This window comes from Anomaloglossus baeobatrachus, chromosome 12 (assembly GCF_048569485.1).
Source record: "Anomaloglossus baeobatrachus isolate aAnoBae1 chromosome 12, aAnoBae1.hap1, whole genome shotgun sequence".
NCBI lineage: Eukaryota > Metazoa > Chordata > Amphibia > Anura > Aromobatidae > Anomaloglossus > Anomaloglossus baeobatrachus.
Genome location: NC_134364.1, coordinates 671,407 through 686,362, shown reverse-complemented (window position 1 = coordinate 686,362; position 14,956 = coordinate 671,407). Strand labels below are relative to the sequence as shown.

Genomic DNA, 14,956 nt, shown 5'->3' with positions numbered 1-14,956 from the left:
TCACACGGCTTACCTGCCCTGCGACGTCGCTCTGGCCGGCGATCCACCTCCTTTCTAAGTGACGTCACACGGCAGGCGTCCAATAGAAGCGGAGGGGCGGAGATGAGCGGGACGTAACATCCCGCCCACCTCCTTCCGCATTGGCGGTGGAGGCAGGTAAGGAGATGTTCCTCGCTCCTGCGGTGTCACACACAGCGATGTGTGCTGCCGCAGGAACGAGGAACAACATCGCTAGTGAGAGGTAAACTATTTTTTGTTTTAGGACGACCTCTTTGCGGCAAACGATTTTGGCCGCTTTTGCGATCGTTTTAGGTCGCACATAAGTGTCACACGCTGCAATATCGTTAATGACGCCGGATGTGTCACTAACGACGTGACCCCGACGATATAACATTAACGATATCGTAGCTTGTAAAGCCCCCTTTATTCATCGTTACCTCAGCCGATGAGCTTCGATTCCAGCTGGGGATCACAGAACGGTTTCAAGATTCGTTCTACAGGATTTACGCCTAAGATCCACATTTCCAGTGGAAGGATCACAGAACTACTTTGCTGATCAACACTGAGGCCACAAATTTGCATGGAGAAGCAAGTTTGGGACAACAACATAGTTGCCTGGCTACATATCTTGCTGGGTTCGGTCAGCTTCCTAAGCACGCCGCAATATCTTCTCCGTGAGTGCCCACCAAAAGCGGGGTGCTGCTGGCTGTAATAGTTGGTCTTGGAAGCCCTGAAGTCACAAGGAATCTAATCCATAACGTCAGCAGAAGGGTGAAACTCTGTCTCATGTATCATCTTATGTTATTGCTTGGAATGTATGATATGTTTTTGCCTGGTAAGACTTTAATGGTTCATCAATAATGTGTGCTTCACGCACCCTTTGTTCGCTGAGTAGTGTTCTGTCCACGGGGAATGAGTGCAAGCGTTCAGTGGGATGAGCCCTTTTTGGTGCAGTCTTTCTGAAGACAGCCAGGCCAGCGGACGAGAGCACCCAGGGCCGGATTATAGGCGGGGCAGACGGGGCTTCAGCCCAGGGGCCCCCACCACAAGAGCCTCTGAGGGGGCCCCCACCACCATCTGTGTGTCCGCCATTTTATTAATGTCACAGTTGTTCAAGACTGCACTGTACCTTTAAGGTATTTCAATCCCGGCCATCACTGTGCTGCAGACACGCCCACTGCACGCTGTGTGGGCTGCGTCTGCCAGGATGACGTCACCGCGCTGCTGTTTCTTCCTGCCGTAGAGGAGCTTGTGGGAGGACCGGAGGTCTCAGTGGATCCCGGTAAGTATGAGGTCATTAATCATGGTGCCGGCCGGGCAGGAGGCTGCAGTGAGGAGGGAGCAGACGCCGCTGATAACTCCAGACCGGTTCCATAGTGTCAGCGGCCACTCTGCTATCAGTGTGAGTTATTGCAGGAGTGTGAGCTGCTGCAGACCAGGTCGGGCTGTCAGTGCCGGGTCATCGGCCTCATCCCTCCCCTGCAATAACTCACACTGATCTCCAGCACAGACATCACTACACACAGAATCCTGCACTGATCACATCTGAGCCTGCAGCACACATTACACTATATGGCCCATATTACATATAGAATATGTTACATCCTGTCCTGTAGGCCCAGGTGTGATCAGTGCAGGGGATTGTATATCTGTGCACATGGTATACCACATCCAGTGTACAGAGCAGTGGGATATACTGTGTACACACATCAGATGGTATATAATACTGTGTATATTGTATAGCATCTGGTGTCTGTGTCACAGTATATGGTGTACCAGTCATGTATTCTCCTGTACACTGTACAGGGGCGTACCTTTGGGGGGCATGCGGCATATGTTCCCCTGCACAGCAATCAGGGGGGCACCATTAAAAAGTGTGAGGCAGCAGTATGGTGGGAGAAAATTGTAAGTGGAGAGTATCGGTGGAAAAAAGTGTGAGGGGCATAGAATAGAGACTGGGTAGTGGGGAACATAAGCAGTATAGAGAAGGGGCAGCATGGTGGCCAGTGTGAGGATACAGTATGCTGAGGAGGGGGAATGTGAGACTGAGGTGCAGTATAGTGACTGTATAGTGAAGGAGGTAGGCAGTATAGAGAAGGGGCGGCATGGTGGCCAGTGTGAGGATACAGTATGCTGAGGAGGGGGGATGTGAGACTGAGGTGCGGTATAGTGACTGTATAGTGAAGGAGGTAGGCAGTATAGAGAAGGGGCAGCATGGTGGCCAGTGTGAGGACACAGTATGCTGAGGAGGGGGGATGTGAGACTGAGGTGCGGTATAGTGACTGTATAGTGAAGGAGGTAGGCAGTATAGAGAAGGGGCAGCATGGTGGCCAGTGTGAGGACACAGTATGCTGAGGAGGGGGGATGTGAGACTGAGGTGCGGTATAGTGACTGTATAGTGAAGGAGGTAGGCAGTATAGAGAAGGGTCAGCATGGTGGCCAGTGTGAGGATACAGTATGCTGAGGAGGGGGAATGTGAGACTGAGGTGCAGTATAGTGACTGTATAGTGAAGGAGGTAGGCAGTATAGAGAAGGGGCAGCATGGTGGGCAGTGTGAGGGCACAGTATGCTGAGGAGGGGGGATGTGAGACTGAGGTGCGGTATAGTGACTGTATAGTGAAGGAGGTAGGCAGTATAGAGAAGGGTCAGCATGGTGGCCAGTGTGAGGACACAGTATGGAGGGCACAGTATGCTGAGGAGGGGGAATGTGAGACTGAGGTGCGGTATAGTGACTGTATAGTGAAGGAGGTAGGCAGTATAGAGAAGGGGCGGCATGGTGGCCAGTGTGAGGGCACAGTATGGAGGGCACAGTATGCTGAGGAGGGGGAATGTGAGACTGAGGTGCGGTATAGTGACTGTATAGTGAAGGAGGTAGGCAGTATAGAGAAGGGGCAGCATGGTGGGCAGTGTGAGGGCACAGTATGCTGAGGAGGGGGGATGTGAGACTGAGGTGCGGTATAGTGACTGTATAGTGAAGGAGGTAGGCAGTATAGAGAAGGGTCAGCATGGTGGCCAGTGTGAGGACACAGTATGGAGGGCACAGTATGCTGAGGAGGGGGAATGTGAGACTGAGGTGCGGTATAGTGACTGTATAGTGAAGGAGGTAGGCAGTATAGAGAAGGGGCGGCATGGTGGCCAGTGTGAGGGCACAGTATGGAGGGCACAGTATGCTGAGGAGGGGGAATGTGAGACTGAGGTGCGGTATAGTGACTGTATAGTGAAGGAGGTAGGCAGTATAGAGAAGGGGCAGCATGGTGGCCAGTGTGAGGGCACAGTATGGAGGGCACAGTATGCTGAGGAGGGGGAATGTGAGACTGAGGTGCGGTATAGTGACTGTATAGTGAAGGAGGTAGGCAGTATAGAGAAGGGGCAGCATGGTGGCCTGTGTGAGGGCACAGTATGGAGACACAGTATGCTGAGGAGAGGGAATGTGAGACTGAGGTACAGTATAGTGACTGTATAGTGAAGGAGGTAGGCAGTATAGAGAAGGGGCTGCATGGTGGCCAGTGTGAGGGCACAGTATGGAGGGCACAGTATGCTGAGGAGGGGGAATGTGAGATTGAGTTGCACTTTCAGTGATTTTGGTACTAAGGGTGAGGGCAGTATAGAGAGGGGATTGCATGGGGAACAGTGTGAGGGTACAGCTCAGGAGGGGGAGTGTGAGGAGGAGGCACAGTATAGACATTTGGAAGTATAGTGGGTACACAATGTAGAGGACGGTGTGAAGAGGGGGCCCAGTACTGAAATAAGAGGCCATGTACCATAAGAATGACATTGTGTGGGTCATTTTGTGCAGGGAGCACAGTGAGGGGCAATTATTTATTCAGGCGCACAGCGTAGGTCATATATTTATATTTCGGAGCATTATAATCATTCTGCTATTTATTTTAAGGGCATAATGTCGAGATGTGCTGCAGAAGGCCCGGGAGGTCTGCAGAGAGGAGCTGTAGAAGACCCGGGAGGTCTGCAGAGAGGAGCTGTGGATGTGAATAGTCATCATGACGTCTGGACAAGATGGAGAAGAAAGAATAAGATGACTCCGATCAGGGAAGATGTCACCTACAAGGTACCTGGATGTGACTGTATGTGTGTGATACTCAATGCTTCTCCTCATCAGGACTGTGGTTCCTGTATGGTCCAAAGTCTGATAAATACTGATAACTCCCAGCATTTTCTTACAATTGTTGAGGACATACTGGGAGTTGTTAATTCATGTGATACAAATGTATATGGGGATGTAACATTACAATATATTGTTGTAGTAAATTTGGTACTGTAGTCATGTATTGGTGGTTCTGGTGATATATTCGTTTACTGATGAGGGTGCTAGTGATGTATTTTGGTATTGCTTTTGGTTCTGGTGCTGTACACCGTGTGCAGAATTATTAGGCATTTTGTATTTTAGAGGATTTTTTTTATTATTGATCAACAACTATGTTCTTAATTAGCCCAAAAGACTCATAAATATCAAATCTTAATATTTTTGGAAGTTGGAGTGGTTTTTTTTTAGATTTGGCTATCTTAGGAGGATATCTGTCTGTGCAGGTAACTATTACTGTGCAGAATTATTAGGCAACTTAATAAAAAGCAAATATATTCCCATCTCACTTGTTTATTTTCACCAGGTAAACCAATATAGCTGCACAAAATTTAGAAATAAACATTTCTGACATGCAAAAACAAAACCCCAAAAAATGAGTGCCCAATATCGCCCCCTTTCTTTCTGATGACACTCAGCAGCCGACCATCCATAGATTCTGTCAGTGCTTGATCTGTTTACGATCAACATTGCGTGCAGCAGCCACCACAGCCTCAGGACACTGCTCCGAGAGGTGGACTGTTTTCCCTCCCTGTAGATCTCACATTTTATGAGGGACCACAGGTTCTCTATGGGGTTCAGATCAGGTGAACAAGGGGGCCATGTCATTATTTTTTCATCTTTTAGACCTTTACTGGCCAGCCACGCTGTGGAGTAGTTGGATTAATGTGATGGAGCATTGTCCTGCATGAAAATCATGTTTTTCTTGAACGATACCGACTTCTTCCTGTACCACTGCTTGAAGAAGTTGTCTTCCAGAAACTGGCAGTAGGTCTGGGAGTTGAGCTTCACTCCATCCTCAACCCGAAAAGGTCACACAAGTTGATCTTTGCTGATCCCAGCCCATACCAGTGCCCACCTCCACCTTGCTGGCGTCTGAGTCGGAGTGGAGCTCTCGGCCCTTTACTGATCCAGCCTCTGGCCCATCCATCTGGCCCATCAAGAGTCACTCTCATCTCATCAGTCCATAAAACCTGTGAAAAATCAGTCTTCAGATATTTCTTGGCCCAGTCTTGAGGTTTTATCTCATGTTTCTTGGTCAGAGGTGGTGGTTTTCAGCCTTCCTTACCTTGGCCATGTCCCTATGTATGGCACACCTTGTGCTTTTTGATACTCTAGTAATGTTGCAGCTCTGAAATATGGCCAAACTGGTGGCAAATGGCATCTTGGCAGCTTCACGCTTGATTTTTCTCAGTTTATGGGCAGTTATTTTGCGCCTTTTTTGCCCAACACACTTCTTGCGACCCTGTTGGCTATTTGCCATGAAACGCTTGATTGTTCGGTGATCACGCTTCAAAAGTTTGGCAATTTCAAGACTGCTGCATCCCTCTGCAAGACATCGCACAATTTTGGACTTTTCAGAGCCCGTCACATCTCTCTTTTGACCCATTCTGCCAAAGGAAAAAAGTTGCCTAATAATTAAGCACCCCTTATATAGGATGTTGATGTCATTACACTGCACCCATCCTCATTACAGAGATGCACATCACTGGATTTACTTAATTGGTAGTTGGCTCTCAGCCTATACAGCTTGGAGTAGGACAACATGTATAAAAGTATCATGTGAGCAAAATACTCATTTGTCTAATAATTCTGCACACAGTGTATTTATGTACATTTTACTGATTCTGATCCTGTACACATGTAGCAAGCCATGATTTGTAAAATTACATGACCGCAAGGGTTTCTACATTATGTTAGTAGCATTAAAGGGGTTGTCCAGGTTTGTGATGAAAGTTTCTATGTGACTGCAGACTTCTGAATCCTCAGTGTGCACACTGCACACTGTCAGGACTCTCCGATGCCAGCAGTGAGAGCTTGAGGGCATGTAACTATTGAGTGAGGCTGCAGACGTCTTATTTGAATGTGGCCGGAAGTAAGCAAATCGCATACTTGCAGTCCCATGACTACTTGCTCATGGCACGGGAAAATCATGACAGTGTGCAGTCCGCAAGCTGTGAGAATTCAGAAGTCTGCAGTCATATAACTACAAATTTTCCTTGTCAAGCTGGACAACCCCTTTAATAATAAAAGTAAGCCCCGTAGCATGCCCAATCTAACAACCTGTAATATACTCAATGTAAGGATTCAGCTCTGCTTGCTAATTTTAGAAGTGGTCACATGACCACTTGCAGGTCATTTTAATACTTTGAGTCACAATTAGCTTCTCTTCCTGCTTCTCTCTATGGGCTGTAGTATTTCACTGAACATCGAGAGAATTAGGAAGAGCAGCTCATCGGCACGTGTGAAAATGGCGTATGAGCGGTCACATGACAACTACTCAAACCGCATAAGCAGTGTATAGAAGGGGGCGCCAAACTGAACTCCTACTCAATGGACAGGAAAACCTAGATCCACCTCTGATACAGTGTATGGCATACCGTGTACAGACATCAGCTGCTATGTACTACTCCGGAGACAATACAATAGAGAGCACATTGTGATTTTCAGCAACCATTGCTGCCAGTGAGAACTTTCCCTTTCTTTATTTTTACTATTACTTGGCTGTCTTAACATTGGGATCAATAAAAAAAATGTGAGTAACTTTATTTTCTGTGTATGAGTGTGAATGTGGCAGAACAGGATAAGATCCATGCTCAGTGGATTTATATCTAAATGCTACAGTTCGTGCTCTACTGTTACGGCTAAAAATGTTAACGTTATGGGGCCCCCACCAGATTTTCTGCCCAGGGGCCCCCACCAACCTTAATCTGGCCCTGAGAGCACCCACTAACTCCCGTGTCTCCACAACAATAACCACCATGAATACGTCACCGGAACCACCATCAATACATGAATATATCACCAGACCAATCATCAGTACATGAATACATTACCAGAATCACCATTAGTAATTGAATACAAGAATCAAGCTTAGTACATTGATCACATGTAATGTCAAGTCAGCCCTATATACAATTGTATCGCATGAATATAAAACTCCCAGAATGTCCTTAATCATGGTAAGGAGATGCTGGGAGTTATTAGTCATCATCAGACTGCGAACCATACAGGAACCACCGTACTGATGAGATACAGGCAGTATCACAAGTAAACATGTATAAGCCGGTCCCTTATAGGCCACATCTTTTTCTCCGATAGGAGTTGTCTCCTTCTTTTTGCCCCTGTGTTGTGTAGATGCCATGATGACTTTACTTAGTTCTTGTGGATCTGTGGTGTCTGTGGGGCGGCTTGGACTGTTGTGTGCTGGGTCTGCGGGCCTTAGTTCTTGTGTGGTTATGTAATTCATTATGCAGATTTCAAGTCTCTACTTCCTCCTATATGTCCAGTATGCCCAACTCCACATAGACCTTACGTCATGAGAGTCTATTCTTGTTCTTCCATCCAAAGTTCACTGATTGAACTGGAAGGACCAAGTCCACTTAGGTGGAAGCCCATAGTCCACACAGGTTAGAATAGCTGTCTGGTACTTACCCTTAAATGGCTGTTTTGTAGCTGACATTGAGTGTTTTGCTGGGAGTTATTGTCCACTAATACTTCGTTCTTCTTGCCCTATGACCTTATCAATTAGTGAAGAAATATATTCTTTCCCAGGTGGAGACATATGAGAAGCAAATTTCTTGTCTGGAGGAGGAATGTTCACATAAGGCCCATGAGATGCAAGTCATTCAATCCGAGTTCAGAATGATGAAGGAATTCCGCAGACACAAAGCAGAACTAGAGCGAGAACTGGATGAGGTGGTACTTTCACCTGGCATGTGTGTCAGCAATCAAGTAGTTGGACACCTATTTACATTCATGTTCTATCCTTACAGATTAAGGACAGTCTCCTCAGAGCCAAAAAGGAGCATGAGAAAGCCCTGTCCACCGCAGAAAGGCACTTCATCCAGGAGAAGGTAATATTTCTTGTTGTGAAAGCCAATAAACCTGTTCTTAAAGAGGATCTGTCACTTGCTACAAAAAAATCTGTGCCTCTCTTTTTGGTTTTGTGCTGCGTCACTGTCACTCTTGGACTAGGGGAGGTCCAGCATGAGGCCAAAAACGGAACTAAACAGGGGAAATACGACAAACAAGGGTGCATCGGGGACACTTTAACAATGGTGGGCCCTACCGCTAGTGAGAGGGAAGATGGGCACCTCCTCACTTACCTACTGCTGTACCTATCACTCAAAGCCAGTCCCTATACAGGTTCTTCACCTGTCGCCCAGCAGCAACATGAAGCCCTGAGTGACCCTACAATAGTCCTGGCTAGTGAGTGGGCAGGTGACAGATGCCAGCCTCACCGCTGCACTGAAACAACACACCAAGGAAGGAAGACAGGCGCAAAACACCACAACAGACTGCTGCAGTCAGCACCAAGACTGCAATGAAAAATTTGTGAAAAGGCGAGTCTCAGTAAAAACATACCTTTTATTTGTCAATTCAAAGTCCATAATGGTGGTATAAATTTTTCTACGTGTTTCTGGCGCCATGCGCCCTTAATCAGTGAGTAACAAATCCTAGCATCTTCGGAAATCTTTTAAAAAACTAAACAACCTGCGGAGGGGACAGATAGATGGAGAGGCGGAGTTTCTCAGGGCATCCCTGAGGATCTGGGACGTTGAGTGCAGGCGGGGATCTCTCTCAAGGGGTCCTGGTCCACTCTCACCGCTTCTCTAACCCGGAGTTCCCCCGTAGGGATGGGAGTTGAGCGTTTCTTAGGTTGGAGGAGGGGTGAGGACACACGGATAGTCCAGACTTTGAACGGTTTGGAAGTACCCCCCTTTTCGGCCCTTTTGCTCCCAGAGGGTCGGCATCCAACAGCGTGGCTGGAATACCTTCAAATTAGGTCCTTCTTGATGGTTGACAAAAGACTTGGGCTTTTTGCGGCTCAGCCCACAAAATTTGAACAATTGTTTTTGCGGGAGGATTCTCCCGGGCATCTCTTGTCTCTGGTTTACTCCTTCCTGATTACAGAGGCGGACATGGGAGATCTTAAATATATCGAGAAATGGAATAGAGATTTGGGGACTTTCATTCCTGAGGAGGACTGGAAAAAGTCCTTTATCCTCACTCATAAATTTTCCATCGCCTGTGCAGCACAGGAAAAAAATTATAAGATTCTGACCCGTTGGTACAGGTGCCCGGATACTCTACACACAATATTCCCGGGGTCTCAGATAGCTGCTGGAGGTGCTGAAGGGGAAGGGGGACAATGCTGCATATCTGGTGGGACTGCCCATTGATACAACCTTTCTGGAGGTCTGTGTTCAAAGCATACGCTGTGATTTGCGGAGAGCAGTTGGTGGGTTCCCCTCAGATGGCGCTGCTTTCAATTCTCCCGGGATCGCTTAAATCACAGAAAGCGGGCCTTCTGAGATACTGTCTTACGGCGGCACGCATGGTGATCCCGAGATACTGGAAATCGACTGGGGTGCCATCTGCGAGGGAGTGGTTTGCGGAGATGGCCATCATCCACAGGATGGAGTCCCTAACGGCAGAAACCAATGACTCAGTGGATACATTTCTTAGGATCTGGACCCCCTGGACCCTGGCTCTTGATTCTCTACCATTTCAGAACCTTATTGGTAACGCATGACGTGTGTTACGTTAGTCCAATGTAGCGGCCCGAGTACTGGGGAAGTAATCCCTACCATGCCTTCCCTCCCTCTTTCTGTTGCTCTTCTCTCCCCCTTTTCCTTCTCTTCTTTTCCTTGTCTTTCCCCCTTGCTACTTTCCTTTCTCTCTGGTTCTCGTTAAATCTTCAAATTTTTTCCTTTTCTTTTTTGTTTTCGGCAGTAGCCTCACTTTGTTTCAGGTGTAGTTCTCAATTGGAAGGAAATTGTCTGTATTATAAAAGGTGGTTACATGTCATATGCGTGCCTTATGATAGTAAGAGAAGAGGTGTTAGTTAGGACGTGGCTTATGCTCTTCTCTGTAAGTTGACATGAACTAATCACGTATTTGAATCTTCTTTTTTTTTCTTCCTGTAAATTCTCTTGTTTACTTTAATAAAGAAAGATTAAACATAAAAGACTAAACAACCAATCACAAAACAGCCATACAAATACACACAATTGGATAAAAAAAAAAATGAATATATGTAATACCAATATTATAACTGTGCAACGTGATTTCTAATAAATAAATAGCGTATAGTTTCTATAGTTCATTCCATTCGGATATTTGCTATTCATTTGTATAATCCAAAAGGTTTCTCTTAGGCTGCTTTCACACCTCCGGTTTTAGCAGAGCCGGCCAATCCGGCTCTAAAACCTATGCAACGGATGTGGCGACAAAACCGCATCCTTTGCATAAGTTTTTGACATGTGGCCGTCCGGTTTTTGCCGCTTGCGGCAGGCTACTGAGCATGCGCAGTGGAAAAAACGCATGCGGCGGCCGGATGCGGTGTTTGCCGCAGGACGCCGCATGCGGCGTCCATAGGCATGCATTACAAATCGCGCCGGATGCGGCGCAATGCTTTTTTTTTTTTCGGACAAAAAACGTGCCAGGCAACGTTCCATCCGGCCGCCGCATCGGCTAAATCTGCCGCATGCGGCAAAAACCGGACGGAACGAAGCCTATGCGGCACAATACGGCACTAATGTAAGTCTATGCAAAAAAAAAACAACCGGCGGCAAAAAAAAACTGTTGCGGTTTTTATGCAAAGCGCTGGATTGTGCCGCACAGGAAAAACCGGATGTGTGAAAGCAGCCTTAGACGGACCTTTTTCGGTCCAATCACCTCCACCTGAAGGTTTGTTCACCCTCTTCACTCTATAAAAGCCAAAATGTTCCAAATTTCCTCCATGTTGTTCCACAAAGTGTTTAACCGCACCTGAATAAACTGTATTTTTATTGTTAGTATTTGAAATGTGTTCCCCAAAAGAGTCAAAGACTTGTCACTTTTACTACTACGGATGTCGATACCTCGGATTCTATAGGAGAACTTTCAGATAGCAACTTGGATAATTCCATCTCAAGTCACAAAATAAAAAAAAAACTCGTCAAAAAACATGGATGAAAGAGGAAAAGAAGGAAGGGGAGACAATGTTGCCAACAAACAGAAGACTCCTGCAAGGAAAAAACGCCCCTATTAGGAGATTCCAGTGTTATTGTGCTCCCCGATAGTGATGTCAGAGGCTGAAATTGAGATCTTTTTTTTTTTTTTCCAATTTAAAGTTTTATTGACTTTTTAAAAGAATACATTAAGAGAACATGTATCCATGCTCTAACAAATGATGCGAATCAAAAGTCTATGCGATACAACACATTCGCAGACTTCATAATAGTATGTAGATGATTGATATAATCCATGGATAGTCATTTCATACCACAGAAAATAATAAAACAAAGAAGAGAGGTTAAGGAGTGTGACAGTCACGATATATAGAGAAGGAAGGATAAGTCAGAAAAAAAAAAGAGAGAGTAGAACGCGTCGACCGGGTCTGATGCATTGTCCGTTGGACCAAGACTTGTCGGAAGGGTGGAGTATGTTGTCTGAGGGGGATAGGGCCAAAGTACCTATTTTCCAGAGATTAAATTAGTTCAAGAAATTTTTTACCAGACAGGAATGATTCCCACTGAAACCATTTAGTGGCCGTCTCTACCGTCTGTCCACGCGACTGGGCCATCACCATTTCCATGCGGTGAATCACATTCACCTCCATTACCCACTCATCTAGCGTAGGGGGGGCAGGATTCTTCCAGCGCCGTGGAATTACTGTCTTGGCTGCCTGCAGGAGGTGGCCCTGGAGGGATTTTTTTGTAGGCCTTCTCTGCTATGTTAAAGATGCCAAAATAAAACTGCCTCTGGGCAACTAGGGACTGTGATCCCGGTGACCTCTTGTATGGCTGCTAGTACTTTGTTCCAAAAGACCGCCAAGCTCGGGCAATACCACCAGATGTGGGACATGGTGTCCCCCTGCGCTCCACAATGCCAACAGGTATCAGGTACTTCTGGGCACTACGCATTTGATTGAAGCTGGGACCCTGTACCACCTAGAAAGTATTTTATAGCTGGTTTCTTGCATCCTGGTGGCAACCACGAACCTGTGGGTCAGACAGAAACAGTGCTCCCACTGATTCCCAAGGAACGTCTGATTGAGCTCTGCCTCCCATGCCGTACAGAAGCGAGGAAGAGATACCTCTGCCACGCTTGTTATGAGCTTGTACACTTTTGATATTGCGTGACGTGTATCGGAGGGCACAGTGCAGAGGTTTTCAAAAGGTGTTTGGAGCAAGGGATAAGCCATGACAATGTCTTGTGAGGTTATAAAGTGTTTGAGTTGGGTATATTCAAAATGAAACCGCATTTTAAAATTACGATTCTCTACAATCTCTAGGAGCGGTAGGAGGAATTACCCCGGGGCCACCTGGTTCAATCTCAAGGTGTTCTGTTTTGTGCTTCCCAGAAAATTGTTGGATGATGCCCCGGTAAGAACTCTGGGTTATCGGTTAATGGCATAAGGAGACCTCTGGACTGGATCATGCGATTGCGTAATGATGTAGAGTGTACAGTTTTCAAAGTTTGTTTAGTGCTATAGGAAATCTCAGTCTTATGTTTGGTAAGGAGTGGCCAAGTCCACAGCAGGGTCGGCACTGATAAGGGGTATAAATCCTGCGCCAGACAAACCCAAAGCTTGGACCCAGAGCTATGCAAAAGGTCCAGAACTCTGGCGTGAGCGGCCGCCATGTAATACCGCCTACAATCGGGCAACCCCGCTCCTCCTGCGTTCTTGGTCCTAGTTAAGACACTACTCCTGAGATGGGCGCATTTCTTTGACCAAACAAATTGATTGAATAAGCGCTGTATCCTAGCCCAGTAGGCCGCCGGAACGTAAACCGGGACCGTCTGTATAAAATACAACAATCTTGGCAGGGCCGTCATCCGGAGAGCGCTAATCCTACCGAACCAAGAAAGAGTACCTCTTTACCATGAGGCTAAATCTCCCTCAAGTTTTGACAGAAAACTTTAATAATTTAATGGAAAGAGCCTGGTCAGATCGGATGGAATATTAATGCCCAAGTATCCAATACTGCCGTGGGGTGGCCATTTAAAGGGGAAATTTGGTTTTATAGCCTTAAGGGTATGTGCGCACGTTGCTTTTTACCTGCTTTTTACCTGCTTTTTTGCTGCTTTTTCTTCTGCGCTGTTTAATGCCAAAATGGATGTGTTCTTCTATTCAAGCAAAGTCTATGGGAATTTGGGTTTCTTGTTCACACTATGTTGTTCAAAATGCTGCCTTTTTGTGGCAGAACTTTGGTCAAAAACTCAGCTTTGCAGTGCAAAACCCAAATGGCAAAAACAATTGACATGTTGCTTCTTTGAAAAGCTGAGTTTTTGACCAAAGTTCTGCCACAAAAAGGCAGCATTTTGAACAACATAGTGTGAACAAGAAACCCAAATTCCCATAGACTTTGCTTGAATAGAAGAACACATCCATTTTGGCATTAAACAGCGCAGAAGAAAAAGCAGCAAAAAAGCAGGTAAAAAGCAGGTAAAAAGCAACGTGCGCACATACCCTTACTGTTGTTTGGGAGAAGGAGATATTTAGGGCCTCTGATTTATCAATATTGATTTTAAAGTTGGACAACTTGCTAAAGCTGATTAGTTCCAACATTAGTGACGGAAGAGATGTGAGGGGGTTACACAGATATATAAGGAGATCGTCGGCAAAAGCGGCGCATTTATGCTCCCGATTGGCGATCTTGATTCCCTGTATATCCGGGTTGGTCCTAATGGCTGACAGCAAGTGTTCCATGACTAAAATATATAATAAAGGTGACAGGGGACACCCTTGCTGGGTCCCGTTCTGGATGGAGAAGGGTCTCGACAGAGTGCCATTAATCTTAAGATATGCAGTCGGAGAATGATATAAGGCCATAATCTTAGACGAAGAGACTGGCCCTAGGCCTATATGGTCCAGTGTTTGTGAAAGTGACTGCCAGGAGACTCTGTCAAAAGCCTTCTCGGCATCCAGAGATTGCAACATCAGAGAGTTTTTTTAGTGTGTGCGTGTTGGATTAGGTCCAGGGTCCTTATGGTATTGTCCCTCGCCTCCCTGCCCGGGACAAATCCGACCTGGTGTAAATGAATCAGGTCAGGAAGCAGAGGGCCAAGTCTATTTGCCAAAAGCTTGGCATAGATTTTTAAATCTACATTAAGGAGTGATATTGGTCTAAAACGATTACACGCCGTGTGGTCTTTTCCAGCCTTACGGAGCAGAGAGATATGGGCCATGGTGGAATGGGGCGGGAAAGGGACAGAATCCGAAATTAAATTGAAGGAGAGAAGCATTAAGGGTTCCAACTGTTCTGAAAAGAATTTGTAAAACTTGGCGGAGAACCCGTCGGGTCCAGGACTCTTATTACCAGGTGTGTCACGAATCACCGCCAATATATCCTCCAATGAAAAAGGGGTTTCTAGGTCTTCAATTATAAAGCTGTTAAGACATCTAAGAGGTGAGGGCATTGAAGGACATCCATCGCTCAACTCAGGGGGCTTGACAGGTAAATTGTATAGCTTGGAATAAAAGTCGTGAAAAGTATTTGAGATGTCAGGGGTGGCATAAAGTAGTTTGACGCGTGAGTTCTTGTTGCAAGGAATGAGGGTATGAGCTCTACTTTCTCTCAGCGCATTAGCCAACAGTCTGCCTGGCTTATCCCCAAACTCATAAAACCTCCCCTTCCCCACCTG

General features: G+C 46.2%; 1 protein-coding gene across 5 annotated transcripts in view; it reads left to right on the top strand.

Annotated features, from left to right (window-relative positions):
* Positions 1 to 14,956, top strand: part of BBOF1 (basal body orientation factor 1) — a 115,513-nt gene that overhangs the window by 65,525 nt on the left and 35,032 nt on the right. For 4 of the 5 annotated variants that reach the window (XM_075329479.1, XM_075329478.1, XM_075329475.1 and 1 more), the window contains 2 exons: positions 7,874 to 8,017; positions 8,095 to 8,175. In XM_075329479.1, coding sequence (XP_075185594.1) covers positions 7,874 to 8,017; positions 8,095 to 8,175 — 225 coding nt within the window. Of the gene's footprint in view, positions 1 to 1,181; positions 1,283 to 3,892; positions 4,067 to 7,873; positions 8,018 to 8,094; positions 8,176 to 14,956 lie in introns of those variants that run through there. The other variant, XM_075329480.1, reaches the window with a different exon arrangement.